This window comes from Struthio camelus, chromosome 9 (genome assembly GCF_040807025.1).
Source record: "Struthio camelus isolate bStrCam1 chromosome 9, bStrCam1.hap1, whole genome shotgun sequence".
Taxonomy (NCBI): domain Eukaryota; kingdom Metazoa; phylum Chordata; class Aves; order Struthioniformes; family Struthionidae; genus Struthio; species Struthio camelus.
In genome coordinates this window covers 4,002,527-4,027,836 of record NC_090950.1, presented here as the reverse complement: position 1 = coordinate 4,027,836, position 25,310 = coordinate 4,002,527, and the positions used below count along the sequence as shown (strand labels likewise).

General features: G+C 56.0%; 1 protein-coding gene across 20 annotated transcripts in view; it reads right to left on the bottom strand.

Moving 5' to 3' along the window:
• The window catches only part of KIF1A (kinesin family member 1A), a 73,503-nt gene that overhangs the window by 8,167 nt on the left and 40,026 nt on the right, over positions 1-25,310 (bottom strand). For 4 of the 20 annotated variants that reach the window (XM_068955000.1, XM_068955005.1, XM_068955007.1 and 1 more), the window contains 19 exons: positions 24,459-24,637; positions 24,198-24,335; positions 22,879-23,133; positions 17,863-17,981; positions 17,681-17,766; positions 16,961-17,099; positions 16,574-16,742; positions 15,984-16,074; positions 14,866-14,984; positions 14,525-14,580; positions 12,798-12,906; positions 12,296-12,362; positions 12,106-12,190; positions 11,230-11,335; positions 8,356-8,382; positions 2,445-2,559; positions 1,180-1,313; positions 300-361; positions 30-175 (listed from right to left, as the gene is read on the bottom strand). In XM_068955000.1, the coding sequence (XP_068811101.1) occupies positions 30-175; positions 300-361; positions 1,180-1,313; positions 2,445-2,559; positions 8,356-8,382; positions 11,230-11,335; positions 12,106-12,190; positions 12,296-12,362; positions 12,798-12,906; positions 14,525-14,580; positions 14,866-14,984; positions 15,984-16,074; positions 16,574-16,742; positions 16,961-17,099; positions 17,681-17,766; positions 17,863-17,981; positions 22,879-23,133; positions 24,198-24,335; positions 24,459-24,637 (2,202 nt within the window). Of the gene's footprint in view, positions 1-29; positions 176-299; positions 362-1,179; positions 1,314-2,444; positions 2,560-4,333; positions 4,358-8,355; positions 8,383-11,229; positions 11,336-12,105; positions 12,191-12,295; positions 12,363-12,797; positions 12,907-14,524; positions 14,581-14,865; positions 14,985-15,983; positions 16,075-16,573; positions 16,743-16,960; positions 17,100-17,680; positions 17,767-17,862; positions 17,982-22,878; positions 23,134-24,197; positions 24,336-24,458; positions 24,638-25,310 lie in introns of all 20 variants that reach the window. The other 16 variants (XM_068955004.1, XM_068955006.1, XM_068955009.1 and 13 more) reach the window with 7 other exon arrangements.

Sequence of the window (25,310 nt, the reverse complement as noted above, 5' to 3'; positions counted from 1 at the left end):
GCGGGGGCATTTCTAGGCCAGACTCTTACTTCTTGCAGGAGGCTGAGTTTCTCCAGCTCCCACTGATGGTCAAGGATGAGGCTGTCACTGCGTGGCCGCCAGCCAGCCAGGTTCTCCTCTCCCCGCACGTAGGCCACAGAAGTGTCCAGCACGCGCCGGCGCCGTCTCTGCATGCCTGGAGGAAGAGAAGCACAGCTGGCGAGAGAGCCTTCAGCTCGGGCACTGCGCCACGGCAAGCAGCTCCCACCGTGAGCCTCCGGTCCCCACAGCAAACATGAGGGCAGAGATACAGCACGCACCTGGACTGCCTGCATCCGCCACACGGCAGAGGCTCAGCTCGTAGACTCCTGTCACACGGTTACTGCAAGCAAAAGGAGACAAGATGTTATGTATGCAGGGGAACGGCTCTGCAGGGGCTTGGAGCTATACTGGAGCAAGATGCCTTTCCTTTCCCAGATATACAAGGGAGGGAGCCAGCCCTGTTCTTCCCAGGAGGCAGGAATGGCACTCCTGAACTCCCCCGTGAGCAACAGAAAACCCCCTTGAAACGGACCTCTGTTCCTCCCTCTTCCTCAGGCTTTGGAGGCAAATAGATGTTTTTGCCAAAAGAGAAGAGTCCCTTTTTGTTGCAAATCTCCGAGGTTTTGCACACACAGGAAAAAAAAAAAAACACATGCACCCCATGCCTTTTGGAGTTTAAAAGGAAATATTTCTCTTTCCTTTTTGAAGAAACTACAAAAAGACATCATCAAAAGAGAGAAAAGCCCCACACCCTTTTTACCAGAAGGCACCCTTTGGCCTCTTTTTTTTGAAGGGAGGCCTTCCCAGCCAGCTCTGGCTGTTACACAGCAACTCTTGTTCTGGGGACCAGCCCAGCTCCCTTTCTAAGGGAAAAGATCCAGACCCCAGAGGGATGCTAGCACCTAAACTGAACGTGCAGGGAAATTCTAGAGAGTGCAAGCAGCTAAACTCCTCAGCTGGCTTTCAGCCTTGAGGAGAAAGCAAGTGTCCAGCTGGTGACAGCAGCAGGAGCGGTAAACCCAGCTCAGCTTCTTCCCCAAGCCCTGGCCTATTTTGCCCACGCTGCTGAGAAGCCCTAGGACAACGCTGGTCCCACTGGGTGCTCGCGGCATCTCTTTTCCCCTCTCCTTCCACAAAAAGGCAGGACAATCACAGTACCTCTCTGAGGCCCGCAGGCTCCCGCTGCCAAAGAGATTGCGGATGGAGCGGGAGGCAGGGAGCTTGGCATCTCGGGAGTAGAAAACCATGCAGAAATCTTTGGTGATCACTGCAGGCTGGGTGCAGTTCTCCATCTGCAGTGGGGTGGAGAGAGAGGAGAATGGCAGTGACAGTTCAAAGACGACTATGGCCACATCCTCCCCTACCCGCTGTCCCTGCGTGCTGTCCACTGCACCCAAATGTCCGTGGGAAGAGCTGCAGCCTGGTCCCAGAGCCCAGGTGCAGACTGTGGGCAGGTAGCATGAGAAAGGACTGCAGAAGCCTCTTTCTTTCCTCCTTAACAAGTAGGATCAGCAAAAGGCAAGCCAGGCACTGCACAAGAGTGTTCACTCAGTGTTTTCCTGGGCTGAGCCAAGCTGTCTTTCTGCCCAGGGAACTGGTCCAGAGGAAGCCTCCCTCCTTGCCATGTTAATGGCTGCAAGCAGAAATAGGACAAAAACAACTTGCAGTGACATTTTCTCAAATGCACACTGCCTTTTCAAGATGATGCTCCTTGAATACTAAACAATGCCCCAGTTCTCCTTCTGCCAGGAACTACAACCAGCTCTTTCTCCTCGTTACATGCATGGGCTCAGTAACCTCAGCTGTTCTCCCCTCTTTCTTCTGGCTCCCCTCACCCAGTTCCCAGCCGTTTCCACTCTCGAGGCTGCCTGGAGCTGAACTTTCCAGCAGTTCATAAGCCTCAGCTAGGTGTGACACAATATGAAACCTCAGCTCCTGCTTCTGTTCTGGTGCTGGGCTCAGTGCACAGTACATCCCGCTAACCTGGAAGGATCTATTCCAAGCGAGATCAGACCCGCTGCTAGGGGAGTGAGGGAAGCTTGCTCATCCCTGGTGACTCTCGCACCACAGCATATCATCTGGGTCCACATGAAAGCCTTGTAGGGATCACTGCCACAATGCAGAACAAGCTGGGGCCTCAGGGAGAGGGGAGCTGCCAAAAAAACACCTTCAAAGGCTGGAATTGGAAATGGCCTCTTGGGTTCAGATTACAGGACTTGCCTTCAGCCCTGCACTGGAGCTGAGGCTCTGCAGCTTCCCCCAAGGGCTGCTTGACATGAGTCAGCCAGGAGCAGGGACCCCAAGCACCAGGGCTGGCAGGTCTAATCCTGCACCCCACTGACATCAGTGCCTTGTCCTGGCTGCACCCCTGATGGTGGGAGTGACACCAGATCCCGTTTGTTTAAAATCACAGAAGTCCTTGCCTCGATGTACGCGGAAAGAGTGATGTAGATTTTCTCTCGGTACGGGGTAACACGGTTGAGGAGCAACGAGTTGTGCATGGAGCTGTCCCACGCTGTTTCAAACTGGTAAAAAGTCCTGCAAAGAAAAAACAGAAAGCCGGTAAAACAACCCCCAAAACCCAGGCAAGCAAACAAGGAGACACCATCCCCCCCGTAGCACTGCGGCAGGCCTGCAGGGACACATGGACATGCACACGCACGGGGACAGATGGGGACAGCCACTCCCGAGGACTCAGGCTCAAGGCAAAGCCAACCCGGGACAGGCGCAGCAGGGCAGGGATGCGGCATCCTCGAGGATCAAAAGCCAGCATCAAGGTGTCCACCCAACTGGGGATTCGGCTCGAGGGATTAAGGAGGAGGGACTGCGCGAGGAGCAGAAGAGTTGGGAAGATTTGGCAGAGGGATGCTCAGCTGGAGTGCAGGGCAAGACAGAGGAGAACCGGGAGAGAGGGAGTGAGAGCCCATGGGGCAGAGGAGGGAGTGTGTTCCCGGTGCTCGCAGCGGGGGTGTTGCTAGCTGCCACCCGCCCGGCACTCCCAGGTCAGGCCTCTGCCCTCCAGCCCACAGCACAACATGCCTCCTGGCCCCCGAGGAGTGGCTGTCGCCATTCGGATGACGATGGCCAGAACAGAAAGGAGGGAGGATGCTCAGCACGGGCCGTTGCTGTCAGCCCACCCCTGGGAGAGCAGTGCAAGGGACCCTTCCTCGCAGCGGGCCTGGGGCAGCTCAGCCGGGGTACAGCCCTGCAGCGAGCGAGGCATCGTTCTCCTTGGCTCACCCCTTCAACACCTTCATGTAGGAGCCCCAATGGGTGGATGCAGGGCTCGGGGACCACCCCAAGCTGAGCTACTTGGGAGCCAGGCCTAAGGTGAGCTGTCTTCCTAGGCAGCGAGAGAGACCACCCGAGCCTACCTGCCCTGCCCTGACCATCCTTGCCACCACCATCCCGACCAAGGGTGCCTCGCTCTCCTGACTGCCCTTTCCATCTCTCCCAGGCCTGGTGAAGGAGGGCAGTGTCTCCGCACCTACTTCTGGAGGGGCGATGGGGTGAGGAGACCCAGCCCCACTTGGCCAGCAGGAGGAACGAGCTAGGCATGAGCCTGGGTCTGCAGGGTCCCGCACAGGATGGCGCAGTCATGCAGAGCAGCACAGCAACTTGGGGGCAAGAAATTCAGGCTGGAGGAAGCAGGAGGCAACTCCAGTTCCAGCACACGGGAGCCCTCCTTGAGCCCCAGCTTCGCTCCCCTTCCCGCTGCCAAGGTCTCTCCTGGGCCAGGGAAGCTGGGGAAGCGCTCTTGCAGTCTCAGCTAGGGACTATGGAAAACCACGCTCAAAAACCAACCGGAGCCGCCCTCCTCAGGCCTTCCCCAGCTCCCGTGTGAGCATCCTCAAAAAGCCATGGCTCAGCGACATCTCAACACAGACACGTCACCACAGCTCGCCGATACGCAGCATCAACAAGGTCAAACAGCTCTTCAGCGAGAGCCTAGACTGCTCCAGAGTCAGGTGACGCCGGGGAGCAGGGGGAGGCTCTTGGCAAAGGAGGTTTGACTGTGCCTGTTGATAAGCTGCGATCGTCCCTACTCGAGACACCACATTTGAAGAACAACGAGAGTCACGGGTTCAGAACATGTTGCATACACAAAAACCGCATGAGAAGGAGTAGAGACAAAAGATCACTTGGAAGACACAGATCGATAGAGAAGAAAGAGCTCCAAAGGGAAGATATAAGAGAAGGAAAAGAGGAGCATAAGGGGTAAGGGGGAAAAGAGCAAAAAGCAAAGGACCGAGGCAAAGGAGAAAGAGAGAAAAGCAGGAGGGACCAGACCGAGCAAGTGCGCGAGAAATACCTAGTGTCATTTCCGAATGAAATGCTATAAGTGGAAGGCAACCCAGGACAAACACACACACGTACACACACAGAAAAATTAAACGTCAGAAAGCATTGTCCAGCCGGGGCCTTGCTGCGACGCTGCCTACAGCGCTACGAGGGCAGCGGGGCCATGGAGACGCGGCCGGGCTGCGAGGCAGAGGAGCTCATCTCCCCTCTGTCCCCGGCTTCGTCCTCCCCGCAGCAGCAGGGCACCCGGCGCCCACCCAGCCTGTACGAGGGAGGGTATGCACGCACCTCCAAATATCAGGGGGTGAATGAATAGCACCTTGGAAGCCAAATGGCATAGAAAAAGCCATAAAACCCGAGGAGCTAGCCAGCAGGCTAAAGGAGGCGGCAGCAAGGGGAGGGTTTGGCTGTCAGGGCGGTTCGTGGCGTGAATGAGGAGCTCCCGGCGCAACGGGCAGGAGGTCAGAGCTGCCACCCGCGTAAGTCCCGGGCCTGGAAAGGCACATCCCGGGCAAACTGCACAGCCGCGGTGACACTGTGATTCTCCACCATGCTTACATTTTGGAAACGAAAGGAAATACCCCCGGGCCCAGGTATGCCAAGTGAATTATGGTGATCTGCACTGCTGTTTTTTCAGAGTGGCAAGGAAACCAAAGCTTGAATCTAGATCAGAGAAGGCAGATATAATCCACCTTCTTCACAACCCACATCGTCCCTTCCATTCAGGGCCGAATTCATCAGGGGGTGCAAACCCAACCTCAAATGCCAGTTTATTCCACCATCATAGTGGGGATGCTTAAAGAGACCAAGAAAGATCGGGCGCTCAGTGGAGAACAGTGATTTCACTCCTCAATTCAACATACCCTGGGTGACTTCATGGGAAGGAGGTATTAATGAAGGAAAAGCCTCAGCAGGGCCAGGCAGGTGGGTATGTCTCATGCCACCTAGGACTTTGCCTTCAAGCTCTGCAGTGCTACTTGTACTCTCTTCCCCAGGCCGTTCCTGCCTAAATGGGTGCTTTGAACCCTCGAGCCAGAGACCCAAAAATATCAGCAAAGGAATACCAAGATATAACCATTTTCCGCTTCACAGCTCTTGTCTGAAAAACCCTCTGCAACCCTCTGCCTCAGACTCTTCCTGACAGTACATCTGAGAGCTAAGAAGGGAGCAAATGCTAGAGAAGTTGAGAGAAAGCCTCATTTTATATCCCATCCTTATGGCCTACAACTGCTGCCCGAAGCAGCAGGGACTCAATTTCCTCCTGAACACAAACTGCACCTACGCTGCAAGGTGGGAAAAGCGGAATTCAAGCGCTCTCCATAACCTCAACTCTGCCCTTCCTATGGGCCCCTTCCAGCGGCAACAATCATCAGAGCAGACTTCTTCCTTTTCCAGGGCAAGGAAATCCCCACGGCGCAGGCCCCGAAAGGATGGCTGCCTTTAGGATAGGCTTGGTGGGAATCAGCTGGCCCAATTCAGCCCTCCACTGACATAGCCCCCCGGCTACCCTTATAACCAGCCCTCCACGGGGCTGGCAGCTCCCCGACACAAAGGCCCGCGGGCCAGCGCCACGGCTGGCGGTGAGGCCAGACCCCAGCAGTGACTGGCTCTGCCGGCCTGCCTCGCCGGCCCCACCGCAGCAAGCAGCTCGGCACAGCCCTCACTTCGGGCAGCTCAAAGCGTTTTGTTCAACTCCGAACGTCGGCGGCGTTCCCCGGGGAAGTCAGGCAGGCCGGCCAGCCGGCGAAGGGAGGCTCGCTGGCGGTCCCGGGGTGGCTGGCTCTATGCGCTGTCCCTCGCTTTAAGAGCCCGCAGGCTATGCCATGGTGAGCCCACACGCTCCTGCCCCTGGCCGAGCCGAGCACATCTGAGCTGTTGCTGCAGTGGGGCCGCAAGGACTCAGCCTGTGCCGAATCTGCCTTCCTGCGCCCTGGAGGGACACAAGGCCTTGCTGGAGGCTCAGCGCTGCCCTCAGGCATCTCCTCCCATCAGAAGAGAGGCCTGAGGGTGGAGAAAGGTCCCTGGGACATCCACTTTCGCAAGAGCCCCTAGGTAGCAGCTCTGCCTCACAAGGAGATGGCACATGCCACATTGCCCCAGAGGGGTGCTGAGCATCTTCAGCCTGGCTCGGGATGGGGACACCACTGTGAGCTTCCCCAGTCACTCCACTGGGAACTGCAGGGGCTCCTGGTACAGCCAGGAGCACGAAACAGTCCCCAGACCCTGCAGGGAGGATGATCTCTCATGGCAAAAAGCTACGGAGGCTGGTGGGACTCGTGAGATCCCATCTCCACCACCAGTCCTTGCCGGGTATGCCATAAAACCACGTCCCTGAGAGCTGGGAACCGCAGCACAGCTCCTTCCTGTGCTGTTTCTCCCAGCTCACCAGCAGTCCTGCCTGGCACCCTCTGGCAGGGGTCTTACTTGGCCCCTTGGATTCCCACCAGCGGTAACTTGCCCACAGCCAGCTTCCTGGCCTCAGTTTCTCTGCCCTTCTCCTGCAACTGGTTCCCAGCAGTGTAGCAACGGAGAAGAAAGATGGCTTGCCATGTCCTTCCCCCCGACAGGATACACAAGACGGGGGATGGCTGTGGGAACCCCCTCTTCCCTGGGGCCCTGGTGATGCTCCCGTTTGGAGACTGGGAGCAGCATTTGGGTCTGGGGGCTCTTGCCCACAAGCTACACACCAGGCTCACCACTGTGGTCCCCAGCTAAACCCACACATCCCCTGCCCCAAACATCTGCCACCCTGTTCTGCCATGGTACCACTATGTACCCGAATGTAGGTGTAGCCTTTACACGGACTTGCGTACACACACACATCACCTATAGATTGTACCTACACGCATAAAATCATTTATATATAGCAACATGTATACACAGCCCCTATACCTGTTATGGGGTGCGCACACAACACGCGTGTGCACACACACATACACACGCCTCTGCACAGTTTCTACACAGAGCAATACACGCACGGCCTCCCCTCCAGCCCTCTCCTGCAGGATGCTGGCCACTGTCTAAGAGCCATCAGCTCAGAGGAAACTGCCCCTACCAGAGCAGGAGATGGCATGGACGCCCAGCAACGCCTTCCAGAGGTCAGGGGCACCCAGGCGAGGGTTGGACATGCCCTGCGGATGACGCACACGCATCCATCCGCAGGGCCAGTCCATGCAGCGGCAGTGAACTGGTTCAGCTCTGAAAAGTCTCTGATTGAGGGTAACCCCCAGGAAGACCTCAGCGGCCTGGAGGCCTTCAGGGCATGCTGTGGCCCAGCTCCGAGTTCGGAAGCCCCCCTGCAAATCATCCCCAGCTGGCGAAGGAGGCATGAAGGAGAGCCAGCCCTCCTGCCTGCGCAGCCCTCCGTGCCCCACGGGCAGAGCCCAGAGCCTGCAGCAAGCAGTGCGGGCGCACTGAGGCACGGGGAAGTGGTGGCAGCCAAGCCCCCAGCTGCAGCCCGGTGACCTGATATGGTACAAGCTTATTGCTTGAAGCAGGGGCAACGGGAGAGGAATGCTGAAAGGCCAGGATGCCCCCAGGTCCTTTCTGCAGCTCCTAGACCACAGCCATCCTTCACCATGCGTCCTGGCCCCTGCCAGCCTCCCATGCGGTCCGCGCCAGCCTGCAGCTACTCAAAGTGCTCCTGGGCCAGAGCTGGGAAAAGGGCAGGAGGCGATGGGGGCAGCATGTTCTTTGCCAGATGTCAGAAAGATAGGAGAGCAGCAAAGTCAAAAGGAAAGAACAAAACCAAAACCAGGCAATGGGACACAGGCCGACGAGAGAGAGAGCGAGAGAGCGAGCGAGAGCGAGAGAGAGTGCGCGACCCAGTCAAACAGCAAAACCCAAGGGAAAGGGGCAGAGTGTAAGAGAGGTGCCCAGGGATGTGGGAGGGAGAAGGGAAGAGGTGAATGGAGAGTCAGAAGAGCCAGAAATCAAAGTGCTGTCTTTGGAGGGAGTGAAAGTGCTGAGGTGAGGGGAAGAGAGAGGGGAGAGAGGAGGGGTGGAAAAAAAATCAATGGAAACAAATAATACCTAGGCATATCCGAATCAAGAAACTGCCTGCAAAAACACAAAACAATCACATGGTTAGTGTGGGCTTGAATGGGCAGCAGCAGCGGCAGCAGCAGTTTCAGAGAGAAGCAAGGAAGCCAGGGCCTAGGGCACTTGCCCCTTGCACCCCTTCAACTCCTCCCCGGATGCTCGGCCATGCCGCGGCAGCAAAGCCTCGAGGATGCAGAGAGGTCCCGCATGGATGCACAGTGTCGACAGTGTGCTGAGTTTCAGAGGAGAAGGTGAGGGGGACTCCTGGACCTGGGAGTTTGTCTTCATCTTGTTTCTTAGGGGCAAAGCAGGGGATCTGAGCCCACCTGGCAGCTTGCCTTTGGGATTGAGAGCCGCTCAACTGTCTCCAGTAAGCACACAGGGTGCTGATCCTGCCTGGGAGCAGGTCAGGAGGCGGCATTTGAAAGCAGAGCCACAGCCTGGGCTGCATCACACACCAGGCTTAACACACCCACAGCAATACTTCTCCTTCGGCAATGCTGGGGGCTTTCCCAGGTCTCCTCCAGAGCGGCTCTGGAGGACTTAGGAGGCTTCACAGGCTCAGGAGAAGGGGAGAGCCAAGGCTGCTCTCGGCAATGGAGGCTGAATGATGTAGGGTAGCAAAGCAGGGAGCACAAGCAGCCCAGGAAGAGGGTGAGATGGGCCCTGCTCCGCTAGCTCCCCTCCCTCGGTCCAGGGTCTCACATCCTTAGAGGCTGCTGGGAACAAGGCGTGCACGAGTCTAAGCAGGGTCAAAGCACAGGGCTTTTGGAATTGCTCTTCATCGCCCTGCTGGAAGTCCTCCACCCTCCTCCTTGTCCCGTGCCCCTGCCCAGCCTGCCACAGCATCTACAGTACCACAAGCGGGACAAAGGGAGACGGTGTGTACCGGCCTCTCAGCTTAGCTTTGGGGTTGCCCAGAGGCACAGACCTCCTGAGCATGCAAGTGATACAGGCCCTTGCAAAAACAGTCATCTTCCCACTTCTCTCTCCCCACTTTCCCCTGAATATCCTCGCCACCCCCGGGCCGTGTCTGCCACCTTGTCGGTCTCACATAGGAAGGAAGGGCAAGAGGCACTTTTCCCCATGCCAGGCTGCTCTAGAGATGCTGATGATCTGCCTTCATCCAGGACTAACAGGCCACATCACCAGCTGATGTAAATCAGTGTAGTCCCAGGAGCCAGCCTGCCAATGTATCTCAGCCGTTTTACTCCCAGCCCCCATACTTCTCAGCAAAAAGCACAGCAGCTCTGCTGGTCTGAGCTCTTCTCACCTCACCGTCCCTGCTGCCAGGCCATCAGCCTCTTGTTTGACCTCATTTTGTTGTCCTCACGGCTGTGACACAGTCTCCTGGTCTGACATTCACATGCGCGTACTACCTTGGCTACGCTGGCCAGATACTCACTGCCCCACTACTCCGCCGAGACAGTGGGCTGCCGCTCACCTAGCAGCTGACCTGGGAGTGTTTCATGGTGCCATCTCACAGTCAGAGCTTTATAATCCCCCAGTGAAATAAATACCCAGCCTTGGGATAGGCCACCTCAGTGGAGGAGCGCCAAGTGGTCCCAAAGAAAATGAAGGGAAAGATAATCCCACTCCCATCCCACTACGCTCCCACGGTGCGCACAGTGCCCAGAACCATTCCTGGTGTTCCCAGTGCCACCAACAACTGGCCCCGTTCTCGTTCACACACGTCACAGCAACCAGCACCCTCCCCAGCCCGTGGCTCCCCAAACACATGCACTCAAACCGTTCCCCCCAACAGCTCAGTGTGGACCCCCCACCAGCCTGGGGAGGTTCGCTCTGCTTGGGGGTGTCCCCCCACACACTGGGCCAGCAGCGCCGACCTAGAGGAGAGCTCTGCTCCCTGGGCCCACCACTCTCCCATCGGTGGTCGGACCCAGCCACAGGTCTTCAGAGCTTGCTGCTGCCCAGGGTCTCAGCCAAAGGCACTTCAAACCACATTAGAGAAAGGCCTCGAGACTGCCAGAGACCTGGCTTGCAGCTGCCGTCAAGGTCTTGCACAACTCTGATGTGGGTCCTAGGAGCTCAGGGCAGGGCACTTCCCTGGGGCTCTCCTTTCAATCTAGTGCACTGGGGCTGCAGGGCCAAGGCCAAGGGCAGATTAAGCCAGAGCCATCCCCTTGCAGTCAAGGAGATCTTGATGATGTAAAGCCTCCAATCCTGCTGCTTTAACACTCAAGACAAAGCCACCGCGGGAGGAGAGCTTCCTTGGTGCATGCCCTGGGACAGGCTGTCCCAGGAGTCCCCAAAGTAATCTGTCAGTGCCTGCAATGATCAGGGATGGTTCTCCTGGATCACCCAGGACACACAAGGATCACCCATGGGCACAAAATAGCATTTCCGATAAGTTAGCCAGGACACTGGATGAACATGAGTTCACATTTGCCCCAGCTGCAGGAGCTAGTTGGTCAGTATGAACTCCTCCACTGCTGCTCAGGGAACAGCTCTGGAGGAACAGGGTGCATTTAACCCAAGCAGCTCTTTGTGTCAGTCAGGTGGCCACGTTTGCCACCTGTAGCAAGAGCTCTGTCCCAAATTCGCTGAACTGCTAAACCCCAGCCTGGAGAGGCCTTGGGCACCAGTGGTGGGGAGGAAGCAGGAAGGAGCTGGCATCCTAGGGCTTTGGGACTCTCATAGTGACTCCTGCCCTGTATCCCGAGACTCTCTGTGCTGCAGCTCCAGAAGAATAGCTGCCTGAAGCAGCAAAGGCCTGCAGAACCCTGCTAAGGGTCAGAGAGCACCCAGGGGAGAGAGAGAGAGGCTCCCCATATCTTCCGCATCTCTGGCCAGCCCCAATGGCACTGTGCTTGAAAGAGGAACAAGAGAAGAAGCCACACGCACCGGTCGTCCTGCGAGGGGTGGATGTAACCAGATGACAGGATGTTCAGGGACAGGATGTTAGGGTCAATGAGAGACTCGTCTGCTTCTGGGGTGTTCCGGATCCGACCTGCAAACACAGCATGGGGATGCTCTCCTTAGGGGACAGGCAGCCCTGCAAGGTCCTTTGTGACATGTAGGCCCAGGGAAGAACAAGAGCCCACATTTCTTAGAGGAGTTATTTCCCAATAGTAATGGCGGCTCAAAAGCACAAAGATCGTTTCCCAGTGTATCCACTCTCGGCAGCTTGGGCCTGTTCCTGGATCCTTCCCTCCTTTAGCAGAGAAGCATACAAAGCCCAGCGCCTCTGTATCTCCTGCCTGCCATGATGACATGGTGCCAGGCAAGCTGTCCTTCCCTTCCCAGGCTCTCTGGGTCCCTCAGGGTACTCAGGGACAGAGCAATTCCTGCATCTTCTTAGCAGAGCATGTCCTGGGCAGCTCAGCCTAGCGACGACCTTGCCCCTCCTCTGTGTGGACCAGCAGCCTCGCTGCCCAGGGAGGCACAGGAGCCCAGCGCTGTACAGGCAGGACTGTTCAGGGCCCAGCCCCTGCAGGAATACCCCGGCCCAGAAGTCACTAAGCTACACTGCCAGGGTGGCTCTGTTGTTTCTGACGTGGTGCCCAGGACCAAGCTGTCCCACCATGCAGCACCCTTCTCTGTGGTCTCATCCACAGAGCAATCACCTCTTTTCTATTGCAGGTAGGATAGCAGGAGAAAAGTGGAAGGCAACATAAAGTCTTAGGAACATGGGAGAGAAACAGGGCCTGGGAGGAAGTGCTTAGGGGAGCCAGGCAGGTAGAGGGCTGTTCAGATAACACCAAACCCAACTCTGCTTACCCACGACTAGCTCTCGCACTTCCTTCCAGCGGATAAGGCTGCCTGTTTCATGCACCAAGGTGACAGTGATTCTCCTCTGAATACCCTGAGACCCACAAGGCCAGAGAGAAAATGACAGTGGTTAATATAGCTCTTGGACAGAAGGACAGGAGCCTGGCAGAACATGGACTGGATCTCAGACAGGGAGTACCTGGTGGAGGAGGAAGGTCCCATGGCATGGCATGCCTCCACGGTGGTCCACAACAGCAGGGATGTAGCTGGAAGAGAGGATCGTGGTGTGAGACCTAGTTCTGCTCATGCTGTGAAGCCCATCAGACCTCTCATAGGCGCCAACCACTGGACAAATCACCAGGCAAATTTACAGCTAAACTGCACTGCCTTCCTCTCCCTCTTTTCTCTCCCCTTCGCAAAGCAGCTGAAAACAGGCTGTGATTTTTCTCCAGGGATAGTTCCAAGGGCCTGACCATCACCTCATTCCCCAAACGTTCAGTGTGCCATTTATTTTCCAACAGATCCCAAGGAGGAATCCTCATTGATCTCAGATATCAAAGTAGGCCCCGTTCTGCAAGGACCCTCCGACATGTGGATGCTACAGTGTGGCACAGGTGACCACAGGTGAAATCCCAGCACCAACAGTCCCCTTCTCCAGCTCCCCACACCCTGACCAGCCCTTGCTAAAGAATAGGACTTACTCGCCGTTGGCCTCCAGCTCACAAATCTCAAAGAAGACCATCAGATCGTACTTGCACTGGCAAGGCCCAGCACTGGGACGGGTCATAGTGCTCAGCTTTGTCGCAGGCACTGCAGTGGTTGAAAAGACAACTTAAAAAGGAGGCAGAAAAGGGCAAGGTTGCTGCTGAAGGACGGAGTAAGGCACATGACAGCACACAGGGTAAGGTAGAGCAGGCAGTGACCTCAGGAGGTAGGGGAAGACACACAGAGCCACCAACCAGGGGTGGTAGCAAGACCACAACAGGAGGGAGCATATACGCGTAACAGATGGACACAGCCCCATCCTAGGGACCTTCCTTCCCATCAAGGTGCTTCTTCCCACTGTGAGACCAAAGCAGAGGAGCAAGGATTTCAGGATGGGGCCTGTCTCACCCCGGCGACACACACACACACCAAACCCACAGCCCCAGTATGGACAGATCCCAAATCACTCATTGCAGTGGGGTGTTCAAGCACCAGCTGAGCAGCTGAGAAGCAGCTAGAGGGAACCTGCAGGCCTCTGGTGCTGCAGTGGGAGGTGAGCAGACATACCACAGCCCACCTGAGTGAGGAGGTAGGAAATACAGAGTTCACAGCAAACCAAGGCACTCAGCTGAACAGAAAACCAGAACGACTCGGGTCTCAAAGGGCTGAAATGCAGCACAAATGTATATGGCCTGTATGAAGGCTGCTTGGGAACACAGGGCCAGGTGGCAATGCCACACTGTCCTCTCTGTGTCCCCCAGGCATGCCCACCCAGGGAATGGCCGTGGCAGGAAACCCGAGGAGCAGCTGGTTCTCCCACAGCTCTGTGCAGGAACGAACCGGGCTTCTGAGCCTTCCTCACAGCACTGTTCATGACAGGCAAAGGAGGCAGGCGAGCAGCCTCCTCCCCGTCGCTCAGCAGGAACGAGGTGGCTGCGCTGGCTGCAGAGAGTGCGTGCCCAGAGAGCGTGTCCAGGAGTGAGCCAGCCAGCACGGTGGGCACCAAGTGTCTAATGAGCTGGAGGGGTTTTGCTTGCTCTTCCAAGGAGGAAGGGAAACAAATAGAAAACCCAACACAAAGCAAAGCAGTTATGTACAGATGCTTAGCGCTAGAGAGGGATAGCGTCACGAACATGGGCTGCTTGGGGCACACAGTACAGGGAGAAAAGGTTGTTGCCAATGGGTAGCAAGGACTGAGAAGAGCTAGTCTGCATCAGCCAAAACACTGAGGGAAGGGATGCTGTTCGTGGTTGCTCTGGTGAACAACACGTTTTGTGACGCCCGTGAGGTCCTGTTCTCTGCCACGGTGTGGCAGTGACAGAGAGACTTCAGCGGCCAGCACCTGCTGAACCCTTGCCACCATCCTGCCTGCCCTGCAAATGCATGGCAGAGGCCACTGGGAATGGGAAGGGCCTTGCAACCAGAAACCACGCAAGGTCAGATGAGTGCAGCTCATCTGCACTCAGATGAGTCAGATGAGTGTGCAGCTCCGAGGCGAGGGCTTGTTTATCAGCACAGGAATTTCTCAGTGACCAGAATAAATACCCCTGACAGAGCGCTTGGCCACACCAGTGATTTCTAGTGCTCACAACCTGCCCCCTGCACAGAAACGCACAGGCGGGTACTGCTGAGTATTGGGACCTCTTCTCTCTCACCCCCAGCAGCTTCCAAGCTCCAGCCCAAGCCCTGGGCACTGCAGAAAGGGCAGGAAGCAAAGTCCTACCTGGTTTGGACAGCGGCATGACGCGGGGGAAATGGCGCCGGGATGGCCTCAGCGGGCTGCAGAGAGAACAGGCTCGGATAAGATGATCCACACAAAAAAAGGGCAAAGGAGGCCCAAATTCAGCTAGCTGCACCTACATCTTGAGGCTACCCAGTCCTTCTAGCTGCACCCACTTTCTCAGCTCCAGGAACCCAGAGGTGCCCTCAGCGCTGGCATCTCACCCAGGGCCCACAAAACCCTTGGGCTGTGACAGGTCCCCGCCCCAGGCCCCCACCCAGGGCTCCTGAGGTACTACCTAGAGAGAGGAAAAAAAGTCCCCCAACACACCAGGACACACTCACCTCAGGACGTCCTTGCAGAGAGGCGGGAAGGGATGCTGCTGATAGTGTCCAAAGACTTCAAATACAATTGGTTGGCTCTTGATATATTCAATGAAAGACTTGGTCACCTCTACGGCAATCTGAGAGAGAGAGCATGCAGCAGTGCTGTTTAGTCTAGAAAGGGCTGCAGGTAGGAACAGCAGCCACGCAGTAATACGCAGGCAGGAGGATCACAGCCTGCTCTGTTCCTTGCACTGCCACTGATCTCCTTCCCTCGCGGCCCCCACACTGTGACGCTCTCTCCACCAAGACCACTGCTATGAAATTCTAGCTGCAGGGTGCTGTTGTAATGCTGTATGTACATGAAGCCTCTCAGCTACAACCCAGGGGAGGGCTTTTTCCCCCTCAAGGCTCTGTGGCCTTTTTGGTTGGAGGATGAAGTATTTGCACGCTTGGTTACGAGGCCAAGGGCTCTCCGGAGCAGAATGAATAGTCTAGGCTAGTAGCTCCTTCTAGAGGCAGCAAGCACCTACCAAAGCAAGGAGCCATTTTACGTGGTATCCCTGAAGAAAGCCTGAGGGAGCCTTCCCCCGCTTTTCCCACACAGAAATCAACAGGAAGACTCCAGGATTTGGAGTCAACTGCTCTACATCTTGGGGACAAAGCAGTGACTTTTGATCTTTCTCACTGCAGCTGCCTTGTCTAAGGTTGAGATTTCTGAGCTGACTGAGACAAAATGGTTGTTAAGAGCAGAATGCAGGCATCAAGGAGATAAGCTAGAAGGAATATTTTCCACGGGGGAAAAGATCCCAGGAGACTCTCTCTGTGCAAGGCAGAAGGGTCTACGACAGGCAGGGAGAACAGCTTGTCCTGCCACCCCTGCTAAAGTCCCCAGACTTTTAACTGTTGTCAGTAATTGTTCAAGGGTGACAGAAGTGACGACCCATCAAACCATGTCCTGGGCATCACTTGGTACATTCCCCAAGACATCTTTCTTGATAGCACAGCAAGGATAACATCTCCCATATGGCTGAGAGGGGGAGCTTCCAAGCTAGCAGCCCCAGAGGTGGATTCAATGCTCTGCAAAGACCCCAGCTATCGTGGAGTAGAGGAAATGCCAAGCAGGGAGTGATACTAACGTTCTGGACGTGGTAGAAACCCAGAGGCGGCCCTCGCCCTGTGTTCTTCAAGGGTTCTGTTGAAAAGGCCTCATCATGGCGATGGATGAAGCTGCAAAGGAAAGTAAAGTTGTTAAGCGGCAGTACAACAGAGGTTGGATGTAATGAAACAAGGAGCGGAGGGGGAAGACAGGAACCAGGAGAATGGGCCATTCCCTCTTGGGGGCTGGATTTTATAACCTGGGCTAGATTGCTACAGAAAACCACCACATACTGATCTGCAGCCCACCAGAGCCTATGAAAGACACTCACTGGCTTTCAGCAGTGACTGAACAAGGTCCCAAACAAACAAAAAGGCCTGACGCCTCTCAGTTTTATGTCCCCTCCTTGAAAGCTCTGGACCGGAATTAAGGATGGGGAGCAGAGACAGCGGGACGTATGCTCTCAACACTGTCCCTGCTAAGCCTGTCCAGGGATTTACAAATAGGGCCAGGAGCAGCGAGGCTGGGACTCCCTGACATCTGCCTATGCCTCTTCCTGGGGCAACCAGATGAGGCGAAGGCCTGAGCATGGAGGGAGACCAAGGGCCGGGGCAGGTACTGCAGTCTCACTTGAACTGGCAAAAGATATCCGCGTATTCTGCTGAGATGCTGGAGGCTTGGAGGACAGTGACTCTGAAAGTGAAAATGCTGCCCAGCTTCAGGTGATCCAGAGCCGCTTCCAGAGGCCCGTCCATTGTAGACTTCTCTGGACTATCCAAGAGAAGGTCCTCTGGAGTCACTGTGGGGAGAGGACAGTCATCAGCGGAAAACACTGTCCTCCTGGCATCTGCAAACAGCCCCCCCATCTGCTGGATATGGGCTGGTGGGGACCCGGGCTTTTAGCACTTAGATGACAAAGATCTGGTGAGTGCCATGTGCTTGCTGCTGGGTCCAGCACTGCTCGCTGTGCACTCTGCACCACCCCATCCCCCCTCCTGGCTGGTGATGCTTGCTCACCTGCGCATGTGTTGTTGTTGACTTCGTCTGCAGAGGGGCCCATGTCACTGATCTGCCCCTGTCCTTCGACAATTCGCAGCTCCTCCTGGGAGGTTCCTGAGCGAGACATTCCCACTGGGGGGCAGGACTCGGACTGAAACTGCAAGATGTCCACAGAGAAATGGGATTTAGAGGCACTGGTGGTCCCAAAGGTGACCCTGCTGGGTCTGTGGTCCTTGGGGGGCTCCCCGCTACCAGCATAAGTACTTGAGCAGAGACACAGCCTACAGTAACAGCTCCAGCTCCTCTCTCCTGCCCCAGAGCAACCCCCATGAGGTAAGGCACCTTGGTCAACACTGTGTCACAACCAGGTCTGTACTTGCTGGAAGTCATCAGAAAGCAGGATGAACTGAGCAGCAGCCTACCTCCCTCTCCAAAGGGAGGAACACCCCTACACGAGCAGGGAACAGGGCCGCGAACATCAGTGGGGATGGTGGGTCCTGGAGACAGAGTGGGGGCTGCATGGGATGGATAGTAGCAGGAAAAGGTGTATTGGGAAGACAATCCCTTCAAACCACAGCTGGTGCAGCGTGTTACATGCACCTCTCCAGCTGGATCACATCCACTGCTTGAGGGCATCGTGATCGGCTGAGCAACTGCAGGGGCCTGCAATCAAAGTCCTCCAACCTCTCTGGACATGCACAGAAAGCCACATTCCCTGGATGGGCATCTCAGCCGTACCTTTTCAAAGTGCTGGTCATCAAAGGATATTTTCGCTGTCCCTGACTGCCGCACTCCTGAACCATAATCTGGGGCTTCTTCATCCGCTGGAGGAAGACAGACAGCGAGACATTACCAGGAAGGCTGGAACCCCCCTCTCAGCATGGCATGTGAGCCAAGACAGCGTGCACGCCTGCTCCTACCTGAAATGGCCTGGACTGCCACGCGCAGGAAGCCTTTCACTTCACCCTTCTCGCTGACGATGGCGACGCGGTGGACCAGGGGCACAGGGTAGAGCAGGTTGCTGAGGTACACGAAGGCCCTGCCGGATGGAAGCAACACAAGAGAGCGGTCACTGCTCCCCACCCTGGGGTTTCCAGACACACATGGCAGGCCACCGGCAGCCGGGATCACAGGTCACCGCTCACATCACAACATGGTGCTGCAAAGCAAAACTAAAGAGAGGCAGCCAGGGCCAGCCGGAGAGGGGCAGGGAGCGGGGAGACTCAGCGTGCCGAGAGCGGGCTGATGGGAAAGCAGCACTACAACAAAGTCAGGCTTCTGTGCTTTTCACGATGAGGCAAACGTGGCAGCGCGGCATGAGGGCTAGCATACCTCTTAGTCTGTCATCTCTCCCGTGGGTGGGACAGCGTCGTGGGGAGGGGAGGGGGACGGGGACTGTGCTGGTGCCACATGGAAGCTAGGAAGAGGACCTTCTTTGCAGTGAAGAGCTGGAGGACTAGTACAGAAGGTGCTGTGAAACAACTTGGGGTCTGCTGCGGAGTCAAAGTGTGGGGGGAGAAAGGGGATGGGCAAGGCAAGACCAAGGTAGGTGAAGGCGGGGAAGGAGAGCGACAGGGGAGGGAGAGGCCGGCAGGAGCAAAGAAGAGAAGGAGACCAGAAGACAGAGGAAAGGGAAGGTCCTGGCTGGAGCCTGGAAGGGCCTGACCTCCCGGCTGTCTCCTGCGGCATGCAGGGACCTGCCTCCAGAGAGAAACCCTGCCGGGGCTCTCACACCCCGAGCTGCAGGTCTGCCTGCGGCCAGGCTCCAGGCACCAGTCAGCAGAGCTGGGGGCTGCCAACTACAACCCTAGCGAGCCTCCAAGAGGAGGAACCAGTTTTGGGCTGCCCCGCCATGTCTGGGGTCCCGTGGGACTGCATGGAGGCCACAGCACAGCCTGATGTCACTCGGCAAGGGCTGTACCACCAGCAGGTTCATGGAGCTTGGGCCTGGCCCTGTCTAGACCCCAGCAGCACCACAGCTCCCTGAAATGTCCTCACGTCAGCCCCTGAGTGGCTTGTGTGGCCCCTGAGGCAAAAATTTCCCCATCAATGTTAGTGGCACAGGATCTGCCCAAGACACAGCTCCTGAGAGGCAACACGGGTGGAGGAGCAGGCTGCCGTCCTGCCAGCTCTGCAGAGCACTGCCGTGCCATAGTACAACTGTCATGGAGCGGCGGTGGCTAGAGATAACTCTCACCCTGCACATAAGAGATGCTGGGTTATGTGGTTAGCAGCATCAGTAGCATGCCTGTGTCCCCCTTGTCCCGCCACATGGGTGATTTCAAGGCCTCACAATATCTGACGGGGCATCATCAGACCAGCATGCTGGTTTCTGTGCTCGGCAACGAAGGGCCTGTGCAGACCCCGCCATCAGTGACTGCTACTGGCAGCTCAGGGCCTCCCCACAGCCTGCTGGCTGCCTCAGCCTTCACTATAGCACACAGGATGGCTGCCACAAAGGGGGAATCCATGTGCAAACCATGCACCTACTGGTATGAAAGTGTCAGTGGGTTTGGAGCGGGCTGCAGCTCTCTGGGATCTTGCCAAGGAGTCCAGATTGCAGTCAGATATGCAGCTGTGGGATGCTGAAACCACAGCTGCTGCCCACGAGGCTAACTAAAGCTGGATGGTGACAAGTGCGGCCACAGCTGCTGCTCTGTCTGTACTGGCACATTCAGTAAGGTGGAGACGGGCTCACGAGGTCACAGCGCGCATTTCCCAGGCATGTTGCCTCCTCTTGCTGCCTTCCTCAAACTCGCAGCAAGCCTGGGTTAGCAGGTCTCTCCCCCACTGACAGGCTCACTCTGGAAGTGGGGGAACATTTTCATCCTCTCTGCCTAAGAAGCAGCATTCAAAGGTCCTTTCAATGCCATGGTGACCATGATGCACCACGGCCTCAGCAGTGACCAGTCACCACTCAATATCTTCAGCAGCAAACGCCATGCAGAGATGCGGAAAGTGTCCTTGCCTGCAGCTCTGTGCCACCCAGCAAGCCAGCTGGCCCAGTTGTGCCACCCAAACAAGAGCACATGGGGTGCCCCATGTGCAGGACAGCAGCACACATCTGTGGGTGTCCAGAACTGTCTTGACATGCAGTGCTCTTGTATTTTAGGAGTTGGGATCACACTGGGATCTGCTAAGATATGCCTGCTTTAGGAGGCTTCCAAGAGATCAATGAGCATCTCTCAGTGGCTGGCTTTGTTGCTCCCAACTTCCTAACCTTGCAGACATCCTTGGAGACATCTGAATGGCAGAGCTCGGCAGCACTGCGATGAAACGGCATGCAAAAGCCCAGGAGGCTCTTGCAGGAAGGACATAACCTCGCACGCTCCGAGGCAGATTCCAGTGTGACCACCGACCTCAGCCTTGAAATCCAAAGGCTCTCCCTGTTCTTATAACTGAGACCGATCTCAAACAGCAGTTTGAGGCTTTTTCCACCCAAAGTAATTTCAGAGGAATCAAGTCAAAGCAAATGCAATCCCCCAACAACTATCTCATGCAGGACAGTCCTGCCAGGATTGCTCTGGGAAGCCCAGGGCAGCCTCCCCTCCAGGCAGGGAATGCGCTCCCACACCAGCCCCAAGGCAGCCCAACCTTTGCCAGTGCTGGGGGTCAAATGAACGCTTCCCATTTCCCTATGGGCAAAAAGCAAGCCACAGGCCTCTGCTCTGGCCCTGCTCAGGGGGAGGCAGGTGGAGCTTTCAGGCAACCTCCGTTGCCCCGTCTCTGCTCAAAGGCTACCAGTGACAAGTGGCTGAACCATGCCACGAGGTGCCTGGCTGAGAAGGCTTTACCACAGGGCAGCGTGCGTGTACATGGGTTTGCAAGAACCGGCAGGGGATTTCTCACAAGTGAGAGGATTTGGGAACACCTGCCTGTTAAAAGTTTCCTTTGTCGTTGTGTGAAACCACGGGGCAGCTCAACCTGAAGCACACTGAGACCTGGAAGGTCAAGGAGGGAGGAAAAAGGGGAAAGGCGAGAGGGAGGAAAGAAGGGAGGAGAGGGACAAGTGTGTCACTAAAGGAAGGAGGCAGGGACACTAACCACAAGATTGGTGAGGTGCAAAGATGGCATGCTCAGACCAAAGAAAAGCCTTTCCAAAGGAAGACAAAAGTGAAATAACCCCAATTTTCGCTAAAGCTTTGGAGAGAGAGAGCCAGCAGCTAAAAAAACTAAAAAACTAAAAAAATTAAAGAAAGAAATTAAAAAAAAAATCAAAGACAAGGATCCAATCATAAACCAATCAAAGCACACTTCACGAGAAATGTGATCGGCACAGCTGCTGCGCGGGGAGCCAAATCCAGGTCAGACTCAAAAGAATTCAGAAGACTCCAAAGGGAAGACCTCCTGGGAACATCCCCCCTGCAGGGAGGGGGATCCACTGCATCAGAGGCTTGTTTGGCGGTTTGGTTTGTTTGTTTTTAAGATGCCCCCAAGAGGAAAAAAAAAAAGGAAAGAAAAAAGAAAAAGAAAAAAAAAGGTGGAAGAACCCAGCTCTTTCGGTCTGAGGCTGCAAGACTCTTATCCCATCTCCCTCTCTCCCTACATTGTTCCCTTCTGCTCCCCATCTCGCTCCCGCTACCCAGCTCCTAGTTGTCAGAGGAGGAAGGCAGAGCCTGGGTTTAACACGCTGAAGAAGAGCCTCAGATTCACCATGCTGGGGAACACAGTGCTTTTCACCTTGGTGTGGAGGGGCTGCTTCACAGCAGCCCTTACATGAACCTCTTTGGCTTCTGGAGCGAAGGCTTGTGGACCTGCCCTGGGCACAGGTCCCATCTTCCCGACAGGAAAATATCCGAAGCAAAGCTAAGGGAGCCAGCGTCACCCCTGGCCATTTCAGGAAGGCCTTTTTGGGAAGGGCAGATTGTGACTGACATTTTCAAGGTGCGGCTGGCGTTGTGGTGTCTGGAGGGTTTCTCCAAGCCAAGACTGAACCAGTCTGGCAGTTTCCTAACAAAAGGAAAGAGAAATAAAAGCTCTTTTCCTTCTCTGGTGGTGAGGAGAAGCTGGAGTCCTGCAGCTTCGGTCACCCCACATGAATTCCCCGAATGGCTCTTGTGCTGGCTGCTGCAAGACCACAGGGAAACCGTTCCTATCCAAATGCTGGACACCAGCAGCCCTAGATTTTCATTTGCGCCCCATGGCTTTTCCTTGAGCCACTTGGAGAAAACCTCACCCTTCTCATCCCTGGAGGCTTGTGCTGGCTGACTGATGTAGCCCAGTTTCAGATCCCTTCCTCACCCGTAGCAGGGCTCTCCCTTCCTTGCACACCACTGCTCTCTGCACTGCCTAACACCACTCCTTGCTGCGCTTGGACTGCCTCCCCTTGTCAACTACCGTGTCAGCGGGACATATTGTCTCCAAGTGCACCACAGCAGAAAGTCCCTCACCTGGATCTCGTGACACCACCACCATGATTAACGTGTGAACGCGTGTACTCCCAGCCCCTCCCTGCAAGAGCTGGCAGGAGGTCGCCCTTATTCAGATGGATATTTCCTCGGAAGTCTCCCAAACCGAGACCCTAACACAGGCCCCGAAGCCAGGGGACTTCTCCAGCTCGTTGGGTGCCAAGGACATGGGAGGCCTCCTGTCTTCGCAAGGCCGCCCACCCGCTACAGGCTGCTCTCCCGATGCCCCGGAGGCTGTGGGATCTGCCAAAAGGGCCTTCTGCAGACCCTGCTGGGTTTGCACAGCCTCCCTTCCTTCGTGGTCCCCCTACAACTGCCTCCCTTGCCACCATGCTTGTCAAAGCCCTACCTCGCTGGCCATCTCGCAGCCCCTCATGTCGCCCTGGTCTCCGAGGCTCTCCCGGCTGGCCGGCCACCCCCTGCGCCTACGGGACGCACGCCCTCGACGTGGGAATCGTGTCAGAAAGCAGTTCCCTCATGCGAAAGAGCTAGTTCCTTCCCAGCATGCTCTCCTAAAACCTCACCAACCTTCCTACTAAACTGAACAGGGGGGAGCGGTCGTAAAATGGATCCCGGCCATCACACAGCGGGCACTCCGGAAAGATGTCTTCCTCCAGGTCCTCCGCCTCCTCCTCCTCCTCCTGCCCCTCGTGCTGCTCGTCAGCAGGCTCGGTGATGTCGGAGTCGGGGTTCGAGAAGGTGGGGGAGGGGGTGAGATCAGCCATGCGCTCGCTCATGCATGTGTTGAAAAGAGGAGAGCTGTTGCAGCCAGAGATATCTGAACTAAGGTTAGTACAACAAGATAGAAGACAGGTTAACACCAGCTGTTCCAAACAGAGAGAGCAAGAATAGGAATTTCGCTTTGCTTTTTTTCCTTTTTTTCCTTTTTTTTTCCTTTTTTTTTGTTTCCGCTTAAACCAAGGGACGCTGGGAAATAAAGACCTGCCCGTCCAGTGCGTCTTAAAAGGAAGCCACCAATGGCCGTCGGCTACATGGCGTGGAAAAAAGAACAACCAAACAAACTGGTGCGAACGGTAGGGATTCCCAACGCTGGCTTTGCAGGAGACACAGCAAAGCGGGGACGGAGCGTTAGACACAAGGCTCAGTGACGCCCCCGGCATCGAAGGGAATCTCTCCACTGGTGCTGCGTGGCACGGGGTGACACCTCCACGACACACACGTTTGGTCGGGTTCTGCGGGTCAGCGCCCTGCTCCCCCTGCCCGCCTGGGTAGACCCTTCTTTGGGGCTGCCTTCCCTAGCCGCTGGCACCGCACCCTTCCAACCGGTGTGTGGGAAGCACATGGAGACGCATGGCACGTACCGTACAGTATACAAACAGATGCTCAGACAAGAACGCCTACGTGTGCGCACATACAAACACACGTCCGCGGATGTGGAGGTCACGACAGCAAGGGTTCTCAACCTGCCCCCCACCAGCAGCCCTTCTGCAGCCCCCCCAGGCCTGTGGCCCTAGCAGCGGTCCTTCCCCTCTCCTGCACTGCAGATAGGGGAAGGGTAGGACAGCCGGGGCCCCCCACCTCCCGCCAGTGGCAGGTTGAGAGCCCATGCCTTGTGGCACAGCTTTACAGAAGGCAACAGGAAGATTACCAGCGGTCCCATCAGGGTCCCAGCAGTGGATGCAGAGGAGAGTCAATGCTGGCAAGAGGCGCTCTGCACCATGGACTCACTCGGTGCAGGGGGTAAATGCTTTCTCCCTTAGCAGCTGCTGCCCCACAGCGCTGCCCAGGGGAGAAGAACATCCTCTGCACCGTGAAGCCAGTTGCGTTTCCTCCTGCACAGGTCTATTTGGATCCGAGATGCATTTAGAAGGAGCCAAAGCACTCACCTGCCAACCAGCCTGAACCAAGGGAAGCGGTCGTAGAAAGGATCTCCACCAGTCACTACATTGTCACAGTCCTCGATGACGCTAGAAGGCACTTCTGCTGCACGGTCATACATTTCACGCATCAGGTCGAGGCGCTGCCTGCAGGCAGAGAGGAACACAGCAGGCAGTTGTAAGGAAATGGCCAGCCTCAGCCCTCCTGGAGCAAGCTGGCCCAGCGCAGGCATCTCTCACCCTACTGTTGTCCCAAAGGCACAACGCTACCTGAGCTTTTCCAGGGTCCAGTAATGCGTTGCTCCGTTCTTCTGGTCCTGCACCTCTACGGCCACAATGGTACGGGGGAATGGCCGCTTCTCCCGGTCCTTGGCAGCGTTAGGAGGCAGGAGGTCAGGAGGGAGAGGTGAATACAGTGTGTCTGTGAGGAGCACAAACTGGAACTGAACCTGGAAATGGGCACACAGAGAAAGCAATCCACTCATGAGAGACCTGAGGACAATGAGCTCCACGCAGTACCTTCAGCCTGGGAGATGAGTCTTGCGCGCCTTGTGAAAACCCTGCATTGCGAACACAGGGAGCAATCCCCTCCTCAGGCGGGGGGGGCACTGATTTCCCCAAGAAATTCCTGACCGTACACACTCAGTCTGCCTTGTGTTCTCAGCTGCAGGTGTTATCTGTCATACAGAAGTTCTAAGAACAGACTTACAGCTAACAGGGAAAGATTATGCACCATTTCTTGTAATAGCAGAACTAAAAATGACCCTTAGCTGGTTGTAAACAAGCATGAGGAGATGCTTTGCAGTCCACTGAGGAGGTAAGCTTGCCCAGCTATATAGCATACACCAAAAACTTACACGCTTTCAAAAGGCAGGTGCATAAATTCATGCAAAAACAGTTCACCAAAGGTTAAACACAAAAATACTGCGCCTGGGTGAGGAATTCCCTCAAGTCACTGGAGGCTGGGGAAGTCTACCAGAGAAGTGTCACAGTCTGCCTGTGCTATTCTCATCCCTCCCCCGGCACTTCTCTGGGCCTCTGTCTGGTTCAACTACTGGGTCAAACAGACCCATATTCTCACCAAGGCTGGTCATTCTTCTCTTGTGTTTTCCAGTCTTTGAG